This window comes from Xenopus tropicalis, chromosome 5 (assembly GCF_000004195.4).
Source record: "Xenopus tropicalis strain Nigerian chromosome 5, UCB_Xtro_10.0, whole genome shotgun sequence".
Lineage (NCBI taxonomy): Eukaryota > Metazoa > Chordata > Amphibia > Anura > Pipidae > Xenopus > Xenopus tropicalis.
In genome coordinates, this window is record NC_030681.2 from 2,514,624 (window position 1) to 2,539,974 (window position 25,351).

General features: G+C 50.5%; 1 protein-coding gene across 1 annotated transcript in view; it reads left to right on the top strand.

Annotated features, from left to right (window-relative positions):
- xpo5.2 (exportin 5, gene 2) overlaps positions 1–25,109 on the top strand; it is a 43,095-nt gene extending 17,986 nt beyond the window's left edge. The window contains exons 13-31 of the mRNA XM_031901838.1: positions 767–882; positions 2,654–2,809; positions 3,187–3,228; positions 4,908–4,994; positions 6,845–7,044; positions 13,806–13,905; positions 14,138–14,316; positions 14,676–14,770; positions 15,412–15,502; positions 15,732–15,868; positions 17,422–17,519; positions 17,714–17,760; positions 18,509–18,594; positions 20,453–20,545; positions 21,409–21,488; positions 21,735–21,842; positions 23,071–23,208; positions 23,836–23,991; positions 24,628–25,109. Of these exons, the coding sequence (XP_031757698.1) occupies positions 767–882; positions 2,654–2,809; positions 3,187–3,228; positions 4,908–4,994; positions 6,845–7,044; positions 13,806–13,905; positions 14,138–14,316; positions 14,676–14,770; positions 15,412–15,502; positions 15,732–15,868; positions 17,422–17,519; positions 17,714–17,760; positions 18,509–18,594; positions 20,453–20,545; positions 21,409–21,488; positions 21,735–21,842; positions 23,071–23,208; positions 23,836–23,991; positions 24,628–24,756 (2,138 nt within the window). The 3' untranslated portion in view covers positions 24,757–25,109. The remainder of the gene's footprint in view (positions 1–766; positions 883–2,653; positions 2,810–3,186; positions 3,229–4,907; positions 4,995–6,844; positions 7,045–13,805; positions 13,906–14,137; positions 14,317–14,675; positions 14,771–15,411; positions 15,503–15,731; positions 15,869–17,421; positions 17,520–17,713; positions 17,761–18,508; positions 18,595–20,452; positions 20,546–21,408; positions 21,489–21,734; positions 21,843–23,070; positions 23,209–23,835; positions 23,992–24,627) is intronic.
- The last annotated feature ends 242 nt before the right edge of the window (positions 25,110–25,351 follow it).

Here is a 25,351-nt window from a genome sequence, read left to right on the forward strand (position 1 = left end):
GGGAAGGGAGCAAGATAGCAGCTCCCAGTAGGTATCAGAATCGCACTCAATAGTAAGAAATCCAAGTCCGGCTTGGGACTCCTCCAGTTACATGGGAGTAGGGGAAACAATAGGTTAGCTGAAAGCAGTTCTAATGTGTAGCGCTGGCTGAAAGCTCAGACTCAGGCACACTTTACTGCTGCGCTGCAAGTTGGAGTGATATCCACCCCCCCCCTCACCCCCAGCAGCCGATCAGCAGAACAATGGGAAGGGAGCAAGATAGCAGCTCCCAGTAGGTATCAGAATAGCACTCAATAGTAAGAAATCCAAGTCCGGCTTGGGACTCCTCCAGTTACATGGGAGTAGGAGTAACAATAGGTTAGCTGAAAGCAGTTCTAATGTGTAGCGCTGGCTCCTTCTGAAAGCTCAGACTCAGGCACGCTTTACTGCTGCGCTGCAAGTTGGAGTCATAAAAATACTGGCTTTGGTGTATTCCAGTTACTCATACAGGAAAGGAGAGGCAAAAATTTCACATTTGCACTGACAGCAGGGGCCAATGAGAAAATGGTGTAGCTGTAAAATCAACCCCCCTTTGAGCTGATCCCGCCCGGAGCAGGGCAATCTGTGTGGCAGCTCCCAGGAGCAGTGTAAGCACATGTGAAATCTGTGTGGCAGCTCCCAGGAGCAGTGCATGCAGTACTGTTGTGTTACAGTAGATTTTCAAGCCAGAGTTATTATCCTACCCCTGGTGTCTGGATTTTTCAATATAATGTTATTTTCCCCACAGCTACATCTGTAGAGGCGCTGTGCAGCCCCCACTCTCCTTCCTTCTTGCATTGGGAAGCAATGTCCTTTTTCTGCAGTGAAGTCTTCGCTCAGCTCTGCCGCCCCCTGTCTGCAGAGGTAAGAAGTAGGGATGCACTGAACCCACTTTTTTGGGTTCAGCTGAACCCCCAAACCCAGCGAGCAGGATTCGGCCGAATCCCCAAACCCACCTAGCAGGATTCGGCCGAACCCCCAAACCCACCTAGCGGGATTCTGCCGAACCCACCTAGCAGGATTCGGCCGAACCCCCGAACCCACCTAGCAGGATTCGGCCGAACCCTCGAACCCACCTAGCAGGATTCGGCCGAACCCCCGAACCCACCTAGCAGGATTCGGCCGAACCCCCGAACCCACCTAGCAGGATTCGGCCGAACCCCCGAACCCACCTAGCAGGATTCGGCCGAACCCCCAAACCCACCTAGCAGGATTCGGCCGAACCCCCAAACCCACCTAGCAGGATTCGGCCGAACCCCCAAACCCACCTAGCAGGATTTGTCCGAACCCCCAAACCCACCTAGCAGGATTCGGCCGAACCCCCAAACCCACCTAGCAGGATTCGTCCGAACCCCCAAACCCACCTAGCAGGATTCTGCCGAACCCCCAAACCCACCTAGCAGGATTCTGCCGAACCGCCAAACCCACCTAGCAGGATTCGGCCGAACCGCCAAACCCACCTAGCAGGATTCGGCCGAACCGCCAAACCCACCTAGCAGGATTCGGCCGAACCGCCAAACCCACCTAGCAGGATTCGGCCGAACCGCCAAACCCACCTAGCAGGATTCGGCCGAACCGCCAAACCCACCTAGCAGGATTCGTCCGAACCCCCAAACCCACCTAGCAGGATTCTGCCGAACCCCCAAACCCACCTAGCAGGATTCTGCCAAACCCCCAAACCCACCTAGCAGGATTCGGCCGAACCCCCAAACCCACCTAGCAGGATTCTGCCAAACCCCCAAACCCACCTAGCAGGATTCGGCCGAACCCCCAAACCCACCTAGCAGGATTCGGCCGAACCGCCAAACCCACCTAGCAGGATTCGGCCGAACCCCCGAACCAAATTCAAATCCTAAATAGCATATGCTGATTAGGATCGGAAAGGGGGCAAAACATTTTTTTACTGCCGATTTAACCCTTTCGAAATTCTAATTAGCATATGCTAATTTATGCTAATTCTGATTCGGTTTGGCCGGGACCACTGATCCGGCTGAAATCGGAATCCATAATAAAACGCCGGGATTCGGACGAATCCCTATTAAGAAGGGAAACGGATTGAGAGGGAAGTTTAGGCTTTTTGTTCACAGCAGTGACCCCCCAACCAGTGACTCTGGGGTAACATGTTCCCCCCCAACCCCTTGGGTGTTGCTCTCAGTGCCCCCAAACCAGGGAGTTATTTTTGAATTCCTGACTTGGGGGCAAGTTTTGGTTGAATAAAAACAAGATTTCCTACCAAATAAAGCCCCTGTAAGCTGATAGGGTGCATAGAGGCCCCTAATAGCCAATCACAGCCCTTATTTGGCTCCTCCATGAACTTTATGGTGCTTGTGTTGCTCCCCAAGTCTTTTTACATTTGGCTGTGGCTCCCGAGTAAGAAAGGTTGGGGATCCCCTGTGTTACAGTAACAAGAAGCACAAATTTACCCACCAACATTTGGTCACCAATTATTTATTTATTCTTTACTTTTATTGCTTTTAATACCAACGTTACACAAAGGTCAGTAGCTGCTCTTTACTCCTGGTATAACTTGGAGCATCTCGGCAGGGGGGGGGGGTCGGTAGGCAGCAGGAATGCTGGGAAGCTATGGGTATGGAGCCCATTATGTACTAATGAGTGAATGTGCCCCCGCCCACAGGAGGCGCTGCTTAGAGAGGGTGTCAGGCTTCTCCAGCGAGTCATCAGCTATGAGACCAAGGATCCTCTTATTGTGTCCTGTGTCCTCACCAACCTGGCGTCCCTTCTGCCGCTCATCGCCCACGCGGGGCACCTAATGCCGCTGGTGCTACAGAAGGTGAGTGCGGGGGGGTCCGTAAGGGGGAGTGATAGGGACATGGGCACCACAATAGGCCCCCTTCATTAAAGGGATACATCAGCAGCTCCTCCCTTTGTCCCCTCCCAAAAGTTTTTTAATACCCAATCATTTCTTCCGGCCCCTGTCTGCTGTTGGCTGAAGCACAGTGCCGGTGCAGTTGGTCTTCATTTTTTTTAGTTGTTTTACTTTTTGTTCAGCGGCTCTTCAGCTTGGAGTTTCAGCAGCTATCTGGTTGTTAGGGTCCAAATTACCTTAGCAACCAGGGAGTGGTTTGAATGAGAGGCTGACAGCCGTGTAACTGTTACTATTCTGCCTACTGGGGGCTACTCAGGTTCTCTCATTCTCCTTCCCTACAGCTCCTCAGTGCGGCCGGGTTTGCAGATACAGACGGCGTTACGGTAAGAAACAGGGGGGCCACTGGGCTCGGTGCCACACTCCGTTTAATAGCCACATATACACGTATGGGACCTGTTATCCAGAATGCTCAGTATAAAATAAAATTATTTATTTTATAAATTATTTGATTGAAATGGAGTCTATGGGCAATGCCCATGCTGTAATGTGGAGCTTTTTGTATAAGGGGTTTTTGAATAACAGATCCCATACCTATTGCTGAAATAGCCACCATTGCAGGGGTATTATATGTGTGAATTGGGGGTGGGGCATATAGAACCTTGCAGGGGCAGTTTTTAGACATGATAGTGAAAGCTCTGACTCCCAGTACAGTACATAAGGGTTACTTCACCTTGAAGAGGTTGGTCTTCATTTTTTAGACAGAGAGCTTTCCATAGCAGTTACATTTAAAAACCATAATACAGTTCTGTTTACAATTTAAAGGGGAAAGAAAGGTACAAACTCAGTCGCTTTATCAGAAAGGTCTCTGTAAATACAGCCATAAGCACTCACAGCTGCACTGAGATCTCTGTCAAAAGATTTGTTTTGTCTGTAATTCATGTGCCAGAGACACGCAGCTTTCAGTTCTCTCCCCTCTCCCCTTTCCTGCTCCCCCTCCCTCACGAATGCTAAGAACTCACCCCCCCCCTTAGGAATGTGGATCTGAGCCAATCAGCAGGAAGCTGACTCATAGTCTTACTAACTGAGCATGTTCACTTGGTCTGGGTGTAGGTGCAGGAGCAAGGCATTATGGGAACTTTCTTTACACAGCTCAGCGGTTTTTCTTCCTGTTTGGATTCTGATCATCTGAACAGGTGAAATATGGGGAGACTTAAGGGCACTATTGGGAGAACTGAAGGTATGCCTGCACCTTGGGATTAACTCTTTATTAGCCTTTCCTTCTCCTTTAAAATGTGCAGGGCCCTGCAGGGGCCCCCACCGGACATCTTCCCCTGAATGGGCGTTTGTGAACGCATCAGGGGAGGACATCGGTGGCAAGGGAAGCGCCGACAGGGTCGGGTCTGGGCCACTGGATATCTTCCCGGTGTCCCGGCGACCCAGTCCGACCCTGAACACAGGATTTCTTGTCTCCTTTTTTGTAAACATGTTGGGTATCAGACTTCCTCTCTCAGAAAAATCCTTCTGAGTCTGTGCAGCTCTCTCCTTTCTCCTGCTCCCCGCCCCATAAGAATTCAGAAAACTCACTCCCCCCTCCCTTAGGAATGTTTAATCTGAGCTACTAGGGCCAGAGCTGCAGCAGGAAGCTACTAAGACCGGCAGCTGCTATCTTGAACAAACAGAGGGATCTTCTAGGACTGTTACTCGGGCAGGTAAACCTTTCTGCAGAATAAATATAGGGTTCTAGGTGGCACTAATGTGACTAATCTATTGGCAGTAAAATGCCCTGACGGATATTTCTTAGAGCAGGAAGTCTGATACAGAACAACATGTTCCCAAAAAAGGAGACAAGAAATCCTGTGTTTCTTTTGATAGAGGACTCGTTTCTGTGAGTGCTTATATGTCAAATATTTGTGATACTTTGAGTTACTTTACATGGAAGTATGAAGTCGGAGCGCTGTGCCCAATAGGTGCCCCTGCCCAAAGGGATATTAATATTATAGTGAAAACAAATGAAAATAAAAAATGTTTTCCTTCCTTTCCCAAATGATGGTTCTACTCGCAGGTGCCCAGAACAGTGTTACGGAATATCCGCAGCTGCGCCGGCACCCTCCTCCAAACCGTCTGCGTTACTTTCCCAGACCTGGTCGGGGTAAGTGCTGTACTGGTATGTTTCCCACTATCACTGCTACACAGCGGGGTATTTATATAAACTATAGTAGGGTTTCTGTAGCAAACACCCCAGCTGTACCGGTGCAGGAATGGCTGCCCCCGGGGCTACACAGCGGGGTATTTATATAAACTATAGTAGGGTTTCTGTAGCAAACACCCCAGCTGTACCAGTGCAGGAATGGCTGCCCCCGGGGCTACACAGTGGGGTATTTATATAAACTATAGTAGCGTTTCTGTAGCAAACACCCCAGCTGTACCGGTGCAGGAATGGCTGCCCCGGGGCTACACAGCGGGGTATTTATATAAACTATAGTAGCGTTTCTGTAGCAAACACCCCAGCTGTACCAGTGCAGGAATGGCTGCCCCCGGGGCTACACAGCGGGGTATTTATATAAACTATAGTAGGGTTTCTGTAGCAAACACCCCAGCTGTACCAGTGCAGGAATGGCTGCCCCGGGGCTACACAGCGGGGTAATTTTATATAAACTATAGTAGGGTTTCTGTAGCAAACACCCAGCTGTACCGGTGCAGGGAATGGCTGCCCCCGGGGCTACACAGCGGGGTATTTATATTAAACTATAGTAGGGTTTCTGTAGCAAACACCCCAGCTGTACCGGTGCAGGAACGGCTGCCCCCGGGGCTACACAGCGGGGTATTTATATAAACTATAGTAGGGTTTCTGTAGCAAACACCCCAGCTGTACCAGTGGCAGGAATGGCTGCCCCCGGGGCTACACAGCGGGGTATTTATATAAACTATAGTAGGGTTTCTGTAGCAAACACCCCAGCTGTACCGGTGCAGGAATGGCATGCCCCCGGGGCTACACAGCGGGGTATTTATATAAACTATAGTAGGGTTTCTGTAGCAAACACCCAGCTGTACCAGTGCAGGAATGGCTGCCCCGGGGCTACACAGCGGGGTATTTATATAAACTATAGTAGGGTTTCTGTAGCAAACACCCCAGCTGTACCAGTGCAGGAACGGCTGCCCCCGGGGCTACACAGCGGGGTATTTATATAAACTATAGTAGGTGTTTCTGTAGCAAACACCCCAGCTGTACCCGGTGCAGGAAACGGCTGCCCCCGGGCTACACAGCGGGGTATTTATATAAACTATAGTAGGGTTTCTGTAGCAAACACCCCAGCTGTACCGGTGCAGGAACACGGCTGCCCCCGGGGCTACACCAGCGGGGTATTTTATATAAACTATAGTAGGGTTTCTGTAGCAAACACCCCAGCTGTACCGGTGCAGGAATGGCTGCCCCCGGGGCTACACAGCGGGGTATTTATATAAACTATAGTAGGGTTTCTGTAGCAAACACCCCAGCTGTACCAGTGCAGGAATGGCTGCCCCCGGGGCTACACAGCGGGGTATTTATATAAACTATAGTAGGGTTTCTGTAGCAAACACCCCAGCTGTACCAGTGCAGGAACGGCTGCCCCCGGGGCTACACAGCGGGGTATTTATATAAACTATAGTCAAAAGGGTTGAGGAGACTGCCTCATACGTATGCAAATAGACCAAAGGGATTCTGGGAACAAATTCCTTAAGGCTCTTTAAAAAACAAACTCAGAACGCTTGTCTTAGCACTTTTGCACTCCCATTTACATGGGTTTATCCTATAGGCTAAAGCTCACCCCACTGGGTTTTTGAAGCAAAACCCAGGATAATAGCTGTCCCAGTGGGTGAGCTTTAGCCTATAGGATAAACCCATGTAAATGGGAGTGCAAAAGTGCTAAGACAAGCGTTCTGAGCCACTTGTTTTTATGGTTTACTTATCCTTTATGCAGTTACTCTCCACAACTGATAACTTTTCTCCTGTGCTTTCAGCCTTGCTTTGAGGTTTTACATACCCGTATTAAAGCCCTATTGGGGCAGGAGCGGCTACTAACTGGCGCTGAGAGATGTGCCCTGATGGGGGCTCTTGTTCTGGCCAGCAACCACTTTAAAAACTACAGCAGACAGAGATCCATCCTGGAGGAATTGCTCAGGCCTGCGGTCTCCATGTTGCTCTCTGAGGAAATGCAGAGGTTTGTAGTTACGTGTTTATGGGTCAGTCCCCCCTAGGCCCAAACTGTACTAATGGCACCCACGTGTTTATGGGTCAGTCCCCCCCTAGGCCCAAACTGTACTAATGGCACCGACGTGTTTATGGGTCAGTCCCCCCTAGGCCCAAACTGTACTAATGGCACCGACGTGTTTTATGGGGTCAGTCCCCCCTAGGCCCAAACTGTACTAATGGCACCGACGTGTTTATGGGTCAGTCCCCCCTAGGCCCAACTGTACTAATGGCACCGACGTGTTTATGGGTCAGTCCCCCCTAGGCCCAAACCTGTACTAATGGCACCGACGTGTTTATGGGTCGGTCCCCCCTAGGCCCGAAACTGTACTAATGGCACCGACGTGTTTATGGGTCAGTCCCCCCTAGGCCCCAAACTGTACTAATGGCACCGACGTGTTTATGGGTCAGTCCCCCCTAGGCCAACTGTACTAATGGCACCGACGTGTTTATGGGTCAGTCCCCCCTAGGCCCAAACTGTACTAATGGCACCGAAGTGTTTATGGGTCAGTCCCCCCTAGGCCCAAACTGTACTAAATGGCCAGTGCATGTTTATGGGTCCGGTCCCCCCTAGGCCCAAACTGTACTAATGGCACCGGACGTGTTTATGGGTCAGTCCCCCCTAGGCCCAAACTGTACTAATGGCAGTGACGTGTTTATGGGTCAGTCCCCCCTAGGCCCAAACTGTACTAATGGCACCGACGTGTTTATGGGTCAGTCCCCCCTAGGCCCAAACTGTACTAATGGCACCGACGTGTTTATGGGTCAGTCCCCCCTAGGCCCAAACTGTACTAATGGCAGTGACGTGTTATGGGTCAGTCCCCCCGAGGCCCAAACTGTACTAATGGCACCGACGTGTTTATGGGTCAGTCCCCCTAGGCCCAAACTGTACTAATGGCAGTGACGTGTTTATGGGTCAGTCCCCCTAGGCCCAAACTGTACTAATGGCACCCACGTGTTTATGGGTCAGTCCCCCCTAGGCCCAAACTGTACTAATGGCACCGACGTGTTTATGGGTCAGTCCCCCCTAGGCCCAAACTGTACTAATGGCAGTGACGTGTTTATGGGTCAGTCCCCCCTAGGCCCAAACTGTACTAATGGCACCGACGTGTTTATGGGTCAGTCCCCCCTAGGCCCAAACTGTACTAATGGCACCGACGTGTTTATGGGTCAGTCCCCCTAGGCCCAAACTGTACTAATGGCACCGACGTGTTTATGGGTCAGTCCCCCTAGGCCCAAACTGTACTAATGGCACCGACGTGTTTATGGGTCAGTCCCCCCTAGGCCCAAACTGTACTAATGGCACCGACGTGTTTATGGGTCAGTCCCCCCTAGGCCCAAACTGTACTAATGGCACCGACGTGTTTATGGGTCAGTCCCCCCTAGGCCCAAACTGTACTAATGGCAGTGACGTGTTTATGGGTCAGTCCCCCCTAGGCCCAAACTGTACTAATGGCACCGACGTGTTTATGGGTCAGTCCCCCCTAGGCCCAAACTGTACTAATGGCACCGACGTGTTTATGGGTCAGTCCCCCTAGGCCCAAACTGTACTAATGGCAGTGACGTGTTTATGGGTCAGTCCCCCCTAGGCCCAAACTGTACTAATGGCACCGACGTGTTTATGGGTCAGTCCCCCCTAGGCCCAAACTGTACTAATGGCACGACGTGTTTATGGGTCAGTCCCCCTAGGCCCAAACTGTACTAATGGCACCGACGTGTTTATGGGTCAGTCCCCCCTAGGCCCAAACTGTACTAATGGCACCGACGTGTTTATGGGTCGGTCCCCCCTAGGCCCAAACTGTACTAATGGCAGTGACGTGTTTATGGGTCAGTCCCCCCTAGGCCCAAACTGTACTAATGGCAGTGACGTGTTTATGGGTCAGTCCCCCCTAGGCCCAAACTGTACTAATGGCACCGACGTGTTTATGGGTCGGTCCCCCCTAGGCCCAAACTGTACTAATGGCACCGACGTGTTTATGGGTCAGTCCCCCCTAGGCCCAAACTGTACTAATGGCAGTGACGTGTTTATGGGTCAGTCCCCCCTAGGCCCAAACTGTACTAATGGCACCGACGTGTTTATGGGTCAGTCCCCCCTAGGCCCAAACTGTACTAATGGCAGTGACGTGTTTATGGGTCAGTTCCCCCTAGGCCCAAACTGTACTAATGGCACCGACGTGTTTATGGGTCAGTCCCCCCTAGGCCCAAACTGTACTAATGGCACCGACGTGTTTATGGGTCAGTCCCCCCTAGGCCCAAACTGTACTAATGGCACCGACGTGTTTATGGGTCAGTCCCCCCTAGGCCCAAACTGTACTAATGGCACCGACGTGTTTATGGGTCAGTCCCCCCTAGGCCCAAACTGTACTAATGGCAGTGACGTGTTTATGGGTCAGTCCCCCCTAGGCCCAAACTGTACTAATGGCACCGACGTGTTTATGGGTCAGTCCCCCTAGGCCCAAACTGTACTAATGGTACCGACGTGTTTATGGGTCAGTCCCCCCTAGGCCCAAACTGTACTAAATGGCAGTGACATGTTTATGGGTCAGTCCCCCCCTAGGCCCAAACTGTACTAATGGTACTGACGTGTTTATGGGTCAGTCCCCCCTAGGCCCAAACTGTACTAATGGCACCGACGTGTTTATGGGTCAGTCCCCCCTAGGCCCCAAACTGTACTAATGGCACCGACGTGTTTATGGGTCAGTCCCCCCTAGGCCCAAACTGTACTAATGGTACCGACGTGTTTATGGGTCAGTCCCCCCTAGGCCCAAACTGTACTAATGGCACCGACGTGTTTATGGGTCAGTCCCCCCTAGGCCCAAACTGTACTAATGGCACCGACGTGTTTATGGGTCAGTCCCCCCTAGGCCCAAACTGTACTAATGGCAGTGACGTGTTTATGGGTCAGTCCCCCCTAGGCCCAAACTGTACTAATGGCACCGACGTGTTTATGGGTCAGTCCCCCCTAGGCCCAAACTGTACTAATGGCACCGACGTGTTTATGGGTCAGTCCCCCCTAGGCCCAAACTGTACTAATGGTACCGACGTGTTTATGGGTCAGTCCCCCCTAGGCCCCAAAACTGTACTAATGGTACCGACGTGTTTATGGGTCAGTCCCCCCCTAGGCCCAAACTGTACTAATGGCAACCGACGTGTTTATGGGTCAGTCCCCCTAGGCCCAAACTGTACTAATGGTACCGACCGTGTTTATGGTCGGTCCCCCTAGGCCCAAACTGTTACTAATGGCACCGACGTCGTGTTTATGGGTCAGTCCCCCCTAGGCCCAAACTGTACTAATGGCACCGACGTGTTTTATGGTCAGTCCCCCTAGGCCCAAACTGTACTAATGGCACCGACGTGTTTATGGTCAGTCCCCCCCTAGGCCCAAATGTTCTAAATGGCAAACCGACGTGTTTAGGGTCAGTCCCCCCTAGGCCCAAACTGTACTAATGGCAAGTGACGTGTTTATGGGTCAGTCCCCCCTAGGCCAAACTGTACTAATGGCAGTGAGGTGTTATGGGTCAGTCCCCCCTAGGCCAAACTGTACTAATGGCACCGACGTGTTTATGGGGTCAGTCCCCCTAGGCCAAACTGTACTAATGGCACCGACGTGTTTATGGGTCAGTCCCCCCTAGGCCCAAACTGTTACTAATGCAGTGAGGTGTTTATGGGTCAGTCCCCCCTAGGCCCAAACTGTACTAATGGCACCTGACGTGTTTATGGGTCAGTCCCCCCTAGGCCCAAACTGTACTAATGGCACCGACGTGTTTATGGGTCAGTCCCCCTAGGCCCAAACTGTACTAATGGGTACCGACGTGTTTATGGTCAGTCCCCCTAGGCCCAAACTGTAAACTGAATTGGGTCCTACCAACCCAAGTCCGTGTTTATGGGTCAGTCCCCCCTAGGCCCAAACTGTACTAATGGCACCGACGTGTTTATGGGTCAGTCCCCCCTAGGCCCAAACTGTACTAATGGCAACCGACGTGTTTATGGGTCAGTCCCCCCTAGGCCCAAACTGTACTAATGGCAGTGACGTGTTTATGGGTCAGTCCCCCCTAGGCCCAAACTGTACTAATGGTACCCGACGTGTTTATGGGTCAGTTCCCCCCTAGGCCCAAACTGTACTAATGGCACCGGACGTGTTTTATGGTCGGTCCCCCCTAGGCCCAAACTGTACTAATGGCACCGACGTGTTTATGGGTCAGTCCCCCCTAGGCCCAAACTGTACTAATGGCACCAGACGTGTTTATGGGTCAGTCCCCCCTAGGCCCAAACTGTACTAATGGCAACCGACGTGTTTATGGGTCAGTCCCCCTAGGCCCAAACTGTACTAATGGCAGTGACGTGTTTATGGTCAGTCCCCCCTAGGCCCAAACTGTACTAATGGCACCGACGTTTTTATGGGTCAGTCCCCCCTAGGCCCAAACTGTACTAATGGTACCGACGTGTTTATGGGTCAGTCCCCCCTAGGCCCAAACTGTACTAATGGTACCGACGTGTTTATGGGTCAGTCCCCCCCTAGGCCCAAACTGTACTAATGGTACCGACGTGTTTATGGGTCAGTCCCCCCTAGGCCCAAACTGTACTAATGGTACCGACGTGTTTATGGGTCAGTCCCCCTAGGCCCAAACTGTACTAATGGTACCGACGTGTGTATGGGTCAGTGCCCCCTAGGCCCAAACTGTACTAATGGTACCGACGTGTTTATGGGTCAGTCCCCCCTAGGCCCAAACTGTACTAATGGCAGTGACATGTTTATGGGTCAGTCCCCCTAGGCCCAAACTGTACTAATGGTACTGACGTGTTTATGGGTCAGTCCCCCCTAGGCCCAAACTGTACTAATGGCACCGACGTGTTTATGGGTCAGTCCCCCCTAGGCCCAAACTGTACTAATGGCACCGACGTGTTTATGGGTCAGTCCCCCTAGGCCCAAACTGTACTAATGGTACCTGACGTGTTTATGGGTCAGTCCCCCCTAGGCCCAAACTGTACTAATGGCACCGACGTGTTTATGGGTCGGTCCCCCCTAGGCCCAAACTGTACTAATGGCACCGACGTGTTTATGGGTCAGTCCCCCCTAGGCCCAAACTGTACTAATGGTACCGACGTGTTATGGCGTCCCCCTAGGCCCAACTGTACTAATGGCACCGACGTGTTTATGGTCAGTCCCCCCTAGGCCCAAACTGTACTAATGGCACCGACGTGTTTATGGGTCAGTCCCCCCTAGGCCCAAACTGTACTAATGGCACGACGTGTTTATGGGTCAGTCCCCCTAGGCCCAACTGTACTATGGACGACGTGTTTGGGTCCCCCCTAGGCCAAACTGTTCTAATGGCACCGACGTGTTTATGGGTCAGTCCCCCCTAGGCCCAAACTGTACTAATGGCAGTGACGTGTTTATGGGTCAGTCCCCCCTAGGCCCAAACTGTACTAATGGTACCGACGTGTTTATGGGTCAGTCCCCCCTAGGCCCAAACTGTACTAATGGTACCAACGTGTTTATGGGTCAGTCCCCCCTAGGCCCAAACTGTACTAATGGCACCGACGTGTTTATGGGTCAGTCCCCCCTAGGCCCAAACTGTACTAATGGCACCCGACGTGTTTATGGGTCAGTCCCCCTAGGCCCAAACTGTACTAATGGCAGTGACGTGTTTATGGGTCAGTCCCCCCTAGGCCCAAACTGTACTAATGGTACCGACGTGTTTATGGGTCAGTCCCCCCTAGGCCCAAACTGTACTAATGGCACCGACGTGTTTATGGGTCGGTCCCCCCTAGGCCCAAACTGTACTAATGGCACCGACGTGTTTATGGGTCAGTCCCCCCTAGGCCCAAACTGTACTAATGGCAGTGACGTGTTTATGGGTCAGTCCCCCCTAGGCCCAAACTGTACTAATGGCACCGACGTTTTTATGGGTCAGTCCCCCCTAGGGCCCAAACTGTACTAATGGTACCGACGTGTTTATGGGTCAGTCCCCCCTAGGCCCAAACTGTACTAATGGTACCGACGTGTTTATGGGTCAGTCCCCCCTAGGCCCAAACTGTACTAATGGTACCGACGTGTTTATGGGTCAGTCCCCCCTAGGCCCAAACTGTACTAATGGTACCGACGTGTTTATGGGTCAGTCCCCCTAGGCCCAAACTGTACTAATGGTACCGACGTGTGTATGGGTCAGTGCCCCCTAGGCCCAAACTGTACTAATGGTACCGACGTGTTTATGGGTCAGTCCCCCCTAGGCCCAAACTGTACTAATGGCACCGACGTGTTTATGGGTCGGTCCCCCCTAGGCCCAAACTGTACCAATGGTACCGACGTGTTTATGGGTCAGTCCCCCCTAGGCCCAAACTGTACTAATGGTACCGACGTGTTTATGGGTCAGTCCCCCCTAGGCCCAAACTGTACTAATGGCACCGACGTGTTTATGGGTCAGTCCCCCCTAGGCCCAAACTGTACTAATGGCAGTGACGTGTTTATGGGTCAGTCCCCCCTAGGCCCAAACTGTACTAATGGCACCGACGTGTTTATGGGTCAGTCCCCCCTAGGCCCAAACTGTACTAATGGCACCGACGTGTTTATGGGTCAGTCCCCCCTAGGCCCAAACTGTACTAATGGCACCGACGTGTTTATGGGTCAGTCCCCCCTAGGCCCATAAATACATCACTGCAATCACTTCTCCGGTCTTTCAGGGGCCACAGTTAATTGATTCTAGTTGTGTTCCCTACTTGCTATTTGTGCAGAGTGCTTTCTGGCCCCAGGGAGTTCATTTCCTTTCTGAACAATCCAGGGAGTGAGAATCAAGAAGAAGGGGATGATGGCGGCCGCCTAAGTTACTCCAAGGTGAGTCTGAGAAGCACCGTAAGTGATTTTGTTATTTAGAAGGGAACCTGTTCCCCTGGGCTAGTGTATAGTGTGGCCCTAATGTAGCTTTCCCCATTGGTGTGTGTAGGGGGGGCGGGGTTTGAGGAGAGAGGTCATTAGCAGCAGTAGCAGGTCATCTGTTGATTGTGTCTCATTGCCTAGGATTGTCCCTTGCTGCTTCCCATCATGCATCTCTCTGTCCCTCCCACAGCTCTGTTACTGCGCTGACACCTTGTTGGCTGCTATAAGGAAATCACGGCGGCCAAACCAATTTACAGAAGCCACAGCCGGGGGGTTCGTTAAAGGCCGTACCCCAAACGGTGCCGTGTTTCTCAACCCCTGCGCAGGGGAACTGCTGAAAGTCCTGGACCGTCTGCTGGTTCTGATCAGGTGTGTGTGTCTGAGCTTTCCTGAGCCCCTGGCCTGTAGGGCTGAGTCCTGCCCAGGACTGGGGAGTGAAGGGCCCACCGGGGCTCCCGTCCCAGGGGCCCTGCAGGTGCACTCAGCCGGGTGCGTCCCCTAACCCCCCCTGTAGGGGCCCCACTAACCCCCCTCGCAGGGCCCCTACCCAAAGTCCTCCCACAAGCACATAAATTTGACACTTGAGGGGGGGAGCGCCAGTAAGGGTCAGGTCTGGGCCGCCAAGGCCCACTAGAGCCGGGGCCCACCGGTGTCCCGGCGGCCCAGTCCAACCCTGGTCCCGCCCCTGGTCCCGCCCCTTCCTACTCACCAGTCGTCTCTTTCCCTAGGACAATGAACAGCCTGTACCTTCCAGAAGTAATGACCAAAATGGCAGAAACCGTCTGTCAGTCCGGGCTTGAGGTGGAGAACAAAAGCATCATGGGTAAGAATTTGCCAAGCCATATTCTCCTAGTTCTGAAAGACCCATTTGTTGCAACTTTCTAGGGATGCACTGAATCCACTACTTTCGGATTTGGCCGAATCCTTCATGAAAGATTCGGCCGATTACCAAACCGAATCCTAATTTGGAAATTAGTACAAGGACGGGTCGAGGAGAACCGCACGAACTGTCACGTTCTGTGTTTATGTGACACAAAGTCACGTGATTCCGTTCAGCCAGGAGCGTGGATTCCGCCCAATCCGAATCCGGGATTCCTACTTTTCAATTAGTCGTCATTTTTATTGTTTGTAATTATTTGTCTGTTTAATCCAGCGCTTCTGTTTGCAAATGGGGGTCACTGACCTGAGCAGCCAAAAATATCTATCGTTATTGTTACCCTTTATTTCTGCTCAGGCCCTTTCCTATTCATACTCCGGTCTCCTATTCAAACTGCTGTCTAGTCGCTAGGGTCATTTGAACCCTAGCAACCAGAAATTCCCAAATCACTAAAAATTAACAAATGCAGACAAATGTCAGTTTGTATAAGAGCAGCACTGTCTGCGTTATACTAATAGGGAATCACCCCAGTACATTGCACATACACCCCAACTGTGTGACCCAGTCTGACCCTTCTCTTCCTTTAGATTGCAGCCAGCCCATCATGGGTGAGTCTGTGCCCCCAGTGACCGTGCCGGAGCAGCTACAGGGCCCTTACAACTCGCTGTATAAAGCCTGGTGAGTGCCGCCGTCCCGCGCCATTGCCAGTTGTGGTACTTACCCCTCCCTGCTGGCTCCGCCTTCTGGGTTAGGGGCACATTGCTTGGCACTGTCTCTCTTATTTTATTGTCATGTTTATCATTTCCATGTAGAGGCTTCTCAGCAGCCGTAATCCCTTCATTTGTTCTTTTCCTTCTACCTGGGGATGATTTTCCCTTCTACCTCTCTGACCTGTGGTTCTTTCCAGCTGCCAGATACTGGGAAAGTGCGGCCCCTCCATGCCACATGAGTTCTACTCCGTTCCTGACTTGGCTTCTCGTCTGCTCAGCTCTGCCTTTACCAACCTCGACTACGTGTCTGACCTCCATCTTAGACATATAGTGAATATCCTTTGGCACATTAAGGCATGAAGTGACAGTTATACTCACTGCAGGAGGGCTCACACTGTGGGAGGGGTTTATATTGACTGCAGGAGGGTTCACACTGTGGGAGGGGCTTATACTGACTGCAGGAGGCACACACTGTGGGAGGGGTTTATACTGACTGCAGGAGGCACACACTGTGGGAGGGGTTTATACTGACTGCAGGAGGCACACACTGTGGAAGGGAGGGGCTTATACTGACTGCAGGAGGCACACACTGTGGGAGGGGTTTATACTGACTGCAGGAGGCACACTGTGGGAGGGGCTTATACTGACTGTGGGAGGGGCTTATACTGACTGCAGAAGGCACACACTGGGGGAGGGGCTTATACTGACTGCAGGAGGCACACGCTGTGGGAGGGGCTTATACTGACTGCAGGAGGCACACTGTGGGAGGGGCTTATACTGACTGCAGGAGGCATACACAGTGGGAGGGGCTTATACTGACTGCAGGAGGCACACACTTTGGGTGGGGCTTATACTGACTGCAGGAGACACACACTGTGGGAGGGGTTTATACTGACTGCAGGAGGCACACACTGTGGGAGGAAGGGGTTTATACTGACTGCAGGAGGCATACACAGTGGGAGGGGCTTATACTGACTGCAGGAGGCACACTCTGTGGGAGGAAGGGGTTTATACTGACTGCAGGAGGCATACACTGTGGGAGGGGCTTATACTGACTGCAGGAGGCACACTCTGTGGGAGGAAGGGGTTTATACTGACTGCAGGAGGCACACACTGTGGGAGGAAGGGGTTTATACTGACTGCAGGAGGCACACACTGTGGGAGGAAGGGGTTTATACTGACTGCAGGAGGCATACACTGTGGGAGGGGCTTATACTGACTGCAGGAGGCACACTCTGTGGGAGGAAGGGGTTTATACTGACTGCAGGAGGCGCACACTGTGGGAGGAAGGGGTTTATACTGACTGCAGGAGGCACACACTGTGGGAGGAAGGGGTTTATACTGACTGCAGGAGGCATACACTGTGGGAGGGGCTTATACTGACTGCAGGAGACACACACTGTGGGAGGAAGGGGTTTATACTGACTGCAGGAGGCACACACTGTGGGAGGAAGGGGTTTATACTGACTGCAGGAGGCACACACTGTGGGAGGAAGGGGTTTATACTGACTGCAGGAGGCACACACTGTGGGAGGAAGGGGTTTATACTGACTGCAGGAGGCACACACTTTGGGTGGGGCTTATACTGACTGCAGGAGACACACACTGTGGGAGGGGTTTATACTGACTGCAGGAGGCACACACTGTGGGAGGAAGGGGTTTATACTGACTGCAGGAGGCATACACAGTGGGAGGGGCTTATACTGACTGCAGGAGGCACACTCTGTGGGAGGGGCTTATACTGACTGCAGGAGGCACACTCTGTGGGAGGGGCTTATACTGACTGCAGGTGGCACACTCTGTGGGAGGGGCTTATACTGACCACAGCAGAGGGCAGATTGTTCCTGGGAAGATTATACTGTGGTTCTTCCTTAATCAGCTGCGTACATGATTTGGTGACACCGCTCCTCTTTTATTGCCCTTCAAAGAAGTACGAAAGTGTGGTTCTCCCGATCCTCAGGCCTCTCCTGATGAGCCTGTACCAGGTAGGGCACCCCAGGATTTACCCTGTTAGTACCTGAGCTTACACAGTAACCCTTTATGGTTTATAGAGCCACCATGTCATTTTCTGTCGGCCTGTGTAGCCTGGCCCATTATGTATCTGTGATAATAATACAAAGGAGTAAGCGCTTCAGAAACTCAGGAAAATTGTCTCTTAAGCTGTTCTCTTCTATTACAGAGATTGTCCCAAAAATGGCTGTGTATCAACCAGAGAACTACATCCAGGCAAGGATTGTGGGTAATTACATGGTTCCCTGTTAGGTCAGGGAGCTTATTGTAACCAGTTGGTACTCAGGCAAACCTATTCCTGCACTGACGGCCGGGGCATTGTGTGTATTCTGCTGAATGGGGCTGTCTCTCTCCCCTACATCAGCGTCTGGGAGAGAAGAATACAGACTTTGCGTGTTTGGTCCCATTGCACTGTGTGTGTGTGTGTATTTATATATAATACTCACTTTAGCTTTTTGTTCAGCAGCTCTCCATTTGGTATTTTGGCAGCTATCTGGTTGCTAGGACCTTGTTTACCCTAGTAACCAGCCAGTGGTTTAAACGAGAGATGGTAATATGATTAGTAGGAAGATAAGGAATAAAAAGTAACAATAACAATAAAACTGGAGCCTCACAGAGCAATAGGGTTTGGCTGCCGGGGTCAGTGACCCCCATTTGAAAGCTGCAAAGAGGCAGAAGAAGAAGGCAAATAATTCAAAAACTAAGTAATGAAGACCAATTGAAAAGTTGCTAGGAATAGGCCATACTAAAGGTTAACTTAAAGGTGAACCACCCCTTTATCTATTGGTGCTCCCTACCACTAATCATTCACCAATACATTAAGTGTTTTTGATTCAGACCTGCAGAGGGCAATGCTATAATGATATAACCCGATACAAGAGGTGAAGAGAGCCCTGCCCAAAAGAGCTTACACTCTACAAGAGATATAAACCAATCATTCATGGTAGTGTAACTCCTATTGCAGTGAGGAGGATCTATTGGAGGAAGAGAGCGAGTCCCAAGATGACCTGATGGTGAGGCTGCTGAGCCGGACAGTGGTGCAGTTCATTTGTGAGTCTCATATCCAACCAGTAGGTGTTACTCTCCGTCTGGCTGTGTGGGGGTGCCTGTGGGGCGCGGCAGATCATGGTGAACCTTATTTCATACTCTCATCTCTAACATACTGTTCATATCACTAGCGCCATCTTGGGCAACTCGCCCCATGTTTGGCACATTGTCTCCAGCTTTCATGCACTGCCCCAATAGTGTAACGTAAATTTGCCCCCCAACCCAGGCAAATGCCCAGTTATGTGCAGTAGGTGCCAAGTTAGAGGATTAGAAGAGACTGGGGAGGGGCAATACCATAGCAGGCATCCCAGGTCAGTGCGGCTTCTGTTGGTAACATATTTGTCCGGAATCGGGATATAAACCCATAATACACAAGAGCCATGAGTATAATAGCCATAAGGTCTGTGAGTAACACACAAATATATATATATACAGGTATAGGATCATCTCAATGGCCATCTCCCATAGAATTCTCCCATAAATGTTTTAAAATGATTCCCTTTTCTCTGTAATAATAAAACAGTACCTGTACTTGATCCCAACTAAGATATAATTACCCCTTATTGGGGCAGAACAGCCCTATTGGGTTTATTTAATGGTTAAATGATTCCCTTTTCTCTGTAATAATAAAACAGTACCTGTACTTGATCCCAACTAAGATATAATTACCCCTTATTGGGGCAGAACAGCCCTATTGGGTTTATTTCATGGTTAAATGATTCCCTTTTCTCTGTAATAATAAAACAGTACCTGTACTTGATCCCAACTAAGATATAATTACCCCTTATTGGGGCAGAACAGCCCTATTGGGTTTATTTCATGGTTAAATGATTCCCTTTTCTCTGTAATAATAAAACAGTACCTGTACTTGATCCCAACTAAGATATAATTACCCCTTATTGGGGGCAGAACAGCCCTATTGGGTTTATTTCATGGTTAAATGATTCCCTTTTCTCTGTAATAATAAAACAGTGCCTGTACTTGATCCCAACTAAGATATAATTACCCCTTATTGGGGCAGAACAGCCCTATTGGGTTTATTTCATGGTTAAATGATTCCCTTTTCTCTGTAATAATAAAACAGTACCTGTACTTGATCCCAACTAAGATATAATTACCCCTTATTGGGGCAGAACAGCCCTATTGGGTTTATTTAATGGTTAAATGATTCCCTTTTCTCTGTAATAATAAAACAGTACCTGTACTTGATCCCAACTAAGATATAATTACCCCTTATTGGGGGCAGAACAGCCCTATTGGGTTTATTTCATGGTTAAATGATTCCCTTTTCTCTGTAATAATAAAACAGTGCCTGTACTTGATCCCAACTAAGATATAATTACCCCTTATTGGGGCAGAACAGCCCTATTGGGTTTATTTCATGGTTAAATGATTCCCTTTTCTCTGTAATAATAAAACAGTACCTGTACTTGATCCCAACTAAGATATAATTACCCCTTATTGGGGCAGAACAGCCCTATTGGGTTTATTTAATGGTTAAATGATTCCCTTTTCTCTGTAATAATAAAACAGTACCTGTACTTGATACCAACTAAGATATAATTACCCCTTATTGGGGGCAGAACAGCCCTATTGGGTTTATTTCATGGTTAAATGATTCCCTTTTCTCTGTAATAATAAAACAGTACCTGTACTTGTTCCCAACTAAGATATAATTACCCCTTATTGGGGGCAGAACAGCCCTATTGGGTTTATTTCATGGTTAAATGATTCCCTTTTCTCTGTAATAATAAAACAGTACCTGTACTTGATCCCAACTAAGATATAATTACCCCTTATTTGGGGCAGAACAATCCTATATATATATATTTATGATATGTTTTTGCCTTCTCTGCCCCAGATATTTGCTGTAAGGCTACGGCCACAATATATCACAGTGATGCCGATGGTGCATTCGTGCCCAGGGTGGAACAGGCGGGAGCAGAAGATCAGGGTAAGGAATGAGTCTTTGGTGAATCCCAAACCAAAATCCAAGCCCTAATTTGCATATGCAAATGAGGACATGGAAGGGTTAAAGAGAATGGCATGTGCAGCTCGCAAGTATGTAGCCATGTCATGTGGCTTTAAGGATTCAGTTCAGCCTGGCACTTGGATTCACCCGAATTCTGCTGAAAAAGCCAAATACTGGATTCAGTGCGTCCCAAGAACAGCAGTCATCACTTTCTGCCATATAGTCTCTCCCCGTAGTCTCACATACACTGGCACGGTAACCTATTGTTTCTCCTACTCCCATGGAACTGGAGGAGTCCCAAGCCGGACTTGGATTTCTTACTATTGAGTGCTATTCTGATACCTACTGGGAGCTGCTATCTTGCTCCCTTCCCATTGTTCTGCTGATCGGCTGCTGGGGGTGAGGGTGGGGGGATATCACTCCAACTTGCAGCGCTGCAGTAAAGTGTGCCTGAGTCTGAGCTTTCAGCCAGCGCTACACATTAGAACTGCTTTCAGCTAACCTATTGTTTCTCCTACTCCCATGTAACTGGAGGAGTCCCAAGCCGGACTTGGATTTCTTACTATTGAGTGCTATTCTGATACCTACTGGGAGCTGCTATCTTGCTCCCTTCCCATTGTTCTGCTGATTGGCTGCTGGGGGTGAGGGGGGGGGGGGGATATCACTCCAACTTGCAGCGCAGCAGTAAAGTGTGCCTGAGTCTGAGCTTTCAGCCAGCGCTACACATTAGAACTGCTTTCAGCTAACCTATTGTTTCTCCTACTCCCATGTAACTGGAGGAGTCCCAAGCCCTATACACTAGCCTTCCTTATAACATGTATTTGCCGTGTTTCTTTGCGCTACAGAAGCTCTGACGGCCCCGGTGGATCATTTACTTCATTCCATGAAGCTCTCAAACCTGGGGCAGTTCCTGCTGAAGAATGAGGTGAGATTATCTAGATATGGGGAATAAGGGGCCTGAGGGATGGGGGGTTATGGATTTAATGGATAATGGTAACAGCAGTGGGAGGGAGAATTGATATGGCTGTTGCCCCTGAGTTATGGCAGTAAGGAGTGGAGTGGGAGATACCTCCATTATGGCCGACCCATAGGTGTCACCATGCTTGCAGCCTGTGGCCCCTACAAGGAAAGACCCCCTTCATGATGTGCTCATTGTCTTCTGTCATTTCAGGAGGTTTACACGGCACTGCTGCTAATGGCCTACAGCTCCCTGATGTGGAAGGATCCACAGACGTGTAATATGGCAGCCACTCGGCTGTGTTGGTCCCTGCTCAGCCAGGTAACTCTCAGATCCTCTCAGGGGTTTGGGCTCCTAGCCTGCCACTCAGTGAGCTCCCCCTGTTCCTATCTCTGTATGTAGGCTCTCTATGGCCAGAGATAGGAACAGGGGGAGCTCACCGGGTGGCTACATACAGAGATAGGAACAGGGGGAGCTCACCGGGGGGCTACATACAGAGATAGGAACAGGGGGAGCTCACCGGGAGGCTACATACAGAGATAGGAATAGGGAGGAGCTCACCGGGTGGCTACATACAGAGATAGGAACAGGGGGAGCTCACCGGGGGGCTACATACAGAGATAGGAACAGGGGGAGCTCACCGGGTGGCTACATACAGAGATAGGAATAGGGAGGAGCTCACCGGGTGGCTACATACAGAGATAGGAACAGGGGGAGCTCACCGGGTGGCTACATACAGAGATAGGAATAGGGAGGAGCTCACCGGGTGGCTACATACAGAGATAGGAACAGGGGGAGCTCACCGGGGGCTACATACAGAGATAGGAACAGGGGGAGCTCACCGGGGGGCTACATACAGAGATAGGAACAGGGGGAGCTCACCGGGGGGCTACATACAGAGATAGGAACAGGGGGAGCTCACCGGGGGGCTACATACAGAGATAGGAACAGGGGGAGCTCACCGGGGGGCTACATACAGAGATAGGAACAGGGGGAGCTCACCGGGGGGCTACATACAGAGATAGGAACAGGGGGAGCTCACCGGGAGGCTACATACAGAGATAGGAACAGGGGGAGCTCACCGGGTGGCTACATACAGAGATAGGAACAGGGGGAGCTCACCGGGGGCTACATACAGAGATAGGAACAGGGGGAGCTCACCGGGGGGCTACATACAGAGATAGGAACAGGGGGAACACACCGGGGGGCTACATACAGAGATAGGAACAGGGGGAGCACACCGGGGGGCTACATACAGAGATAGGAACAGGGGGAGCTCACCGGGTGGCTACATACAGAGATAGGAACAGGGGGAGCTCACCGGGGGGCTACATACAGAGATAGGAACAGGGGAAGCTCACCGGGGGGCTACATACAGAGATAGGAACAGGGGGAGCACACCGGGGGGCTACATACAGAGATAGGAATAGGGGGAGCTCACCGGGGGGCTACATACAGAGATAGGAACAGGGGGAGCTCACCGGGGGGCTACAAACAGTAGGAATCCTGTATCTTTCCTTTATTCACGGTACCTATTCCCCTCTCCTAGATGATGGCCGTCTCCCTGCCGGCTGATGCCGCTGTCTGTTACTTTGCCAGTGTGCTGTGTGGGCTACAGGCTAATGGCCACTGTAAGTCCTGCACGGACCCTCTGGTTCTCTTGGCGTTCGAGTTCTACGTGGCGCTGGTAAGAATTAGCGCTCGAAATGTGCCTTTACAAGTAACGGCTTTTATAACAATTACAAATGATATGAGATGTCATGCCCTAGAAGCCTGTTTGTTTAATATAGCAGCTGCCATTTTAGCTCGGTCTCATTAGCTTCCTGCTGCAGCTCTGGCTGCTGGTAGGTCAGGTTACACAGCAGAGATGGGAGGGGGAGAGAGGAGCAAACTGAGCAGACTCGTGCCTGTGCCCTGAAGGATATTTCTGAGAGCAGGAAGTCTGACACAGAAGAACATGTGACACAAAACAGACAACAAATCCTGCTGCAGCTCTAGTTGCTGGTAGCAATCCTGTTTCTTTTGATAGAGGACTCAGTGCAGCGTTTCTGTGAGTGCTTATGGCTGTACTTACGTAGCCCTTACTGAGTTTGTACCTTTCCTTCTCCTATAAATCTGGATCTTAGTACATACCCAGGTGAAACGCGGTGTCAGGGCCTCAATATCACACGTGTGTTACTCGTGTTGCCTTAGGGGCAGTCCTGTTCTGCAGATCAAAGATGGCGGCCATGGGTGCTCGTGTGTATCAGGTAACCAGACGTGGAATTTAACGTTCCTGCAAATACTCAGTGAGCTTTCCCTTTACCCCCCATAGCGCCCCAAGTACCCAGAGCTGCGTGGCCTGATGGAGCGGGTTCCACAAACCCAGCGACATGTATTGGTGCAGTTTGATGAGGATATCGTTTCCCCCAAGCAGAAAAAGAAAAAGCTCAAGGAACAATTCAGGAATCTCCTTACTGGGTGCATTGGGGTAAGATTTTCTGCTCTGCCGAGGGGCGGGCACAATTATTGGGGGGGGGCAAGGGAGCAAGATAGCAGCTCCCAGTAGGTATCAGAATAGCACTCAATAGTAAGAAATCCAAGTCCGGCTTGGGACTCCTCCAGTTACATGGGAGTAGGGGAAACAATAGGTTAGCTGAAAGCAGTTCTAATGTGTAACGCTGGCTGAAAGCTCAGACTCAGGCACACTTTACTGCTGCGCTGCAAGTTGGAGTGATATCCCCCCCCCCCTCACCCCCAGCAGCCGATCAGCAGAACAATGGGAAGGGAGCAAGATAGCAGCTCCCAGTAGGTATCAGAATAGCACTCAATAGTAAGAAATCCAAGTCCGGCTTGGGACTCCTCCAGTTACATGGGAGTAGGAGAAACAATAGGTTAGCTGAAAGCAGTTCTAATGAGTAGCGCTGGCTGAAAGCTCAGACTCAGGCACAAGGCACTGAGATGGCGCCTACACACCAATATTACAGCTACAAATACATTTGTTGGTTGAAGAATAAAAGGTTAAATGGCAGAGGGAATTATTTGCTGTGTAACAGGGTCATTTAGAAATAAAAAGTGCCCCATAAAAATGATTTATTGCCATTAAATGCCCCTTTCCATTCTCTAGAAGCCGCTGGCCGACCAGTTCTACAAAGTCCACATCCAACACTTACCCGCTGGGTTCAAGGGAACATCTGGCCCAGTCTTGGAACCTGATTCTGTGCCAATCAGCTGCTCCCTGGACCCTACTCACTGATAGAGGGACTCGGACACCCCCATGGGGGTTGCTATGGACAAGATTAAAGGCCAACTGCGCCCTGGATGACAATCTAATTTACCACTTGTGCCTTGGTACATTGCTGCTGGAACACTGGGATGCCATTTTTATATCTCTGTATATATTTATATTATATATTTACCTATTTGTGTATAAAATCTACTTTATTGCTTTTATATGGACATGGGCACAAGTGTCTTTCTCTTCCTGGTGGGACTGGGACACGAGATCAGCCGGTGACTCTATTCTGGTGTTACTGCCCACGGGCTCACATACGGGTCTGTGTTACTTTCCTTTATATTAAAGGCAAAATAAATGGTTTTAGTTTATTATTTGTGTATTGAAGTGTACATTTCTGTACTAAGCACAATTCAGCAGGAACAGCCTGTACAGAGAGATACCATAAAACTATGGCACATAGGGATTCCCCTGTACTAAGCACAATTCAGCAGGAACAGCCCCCTAAGTTTGCCCATAGCCTGTACAGAGAGATACCATAAAACTATGGCACATAGGGATTCCCCTGTACTAAGCACAATTCAGCAGGAACAGCCCCCTAAGTTTGCCCATAGCC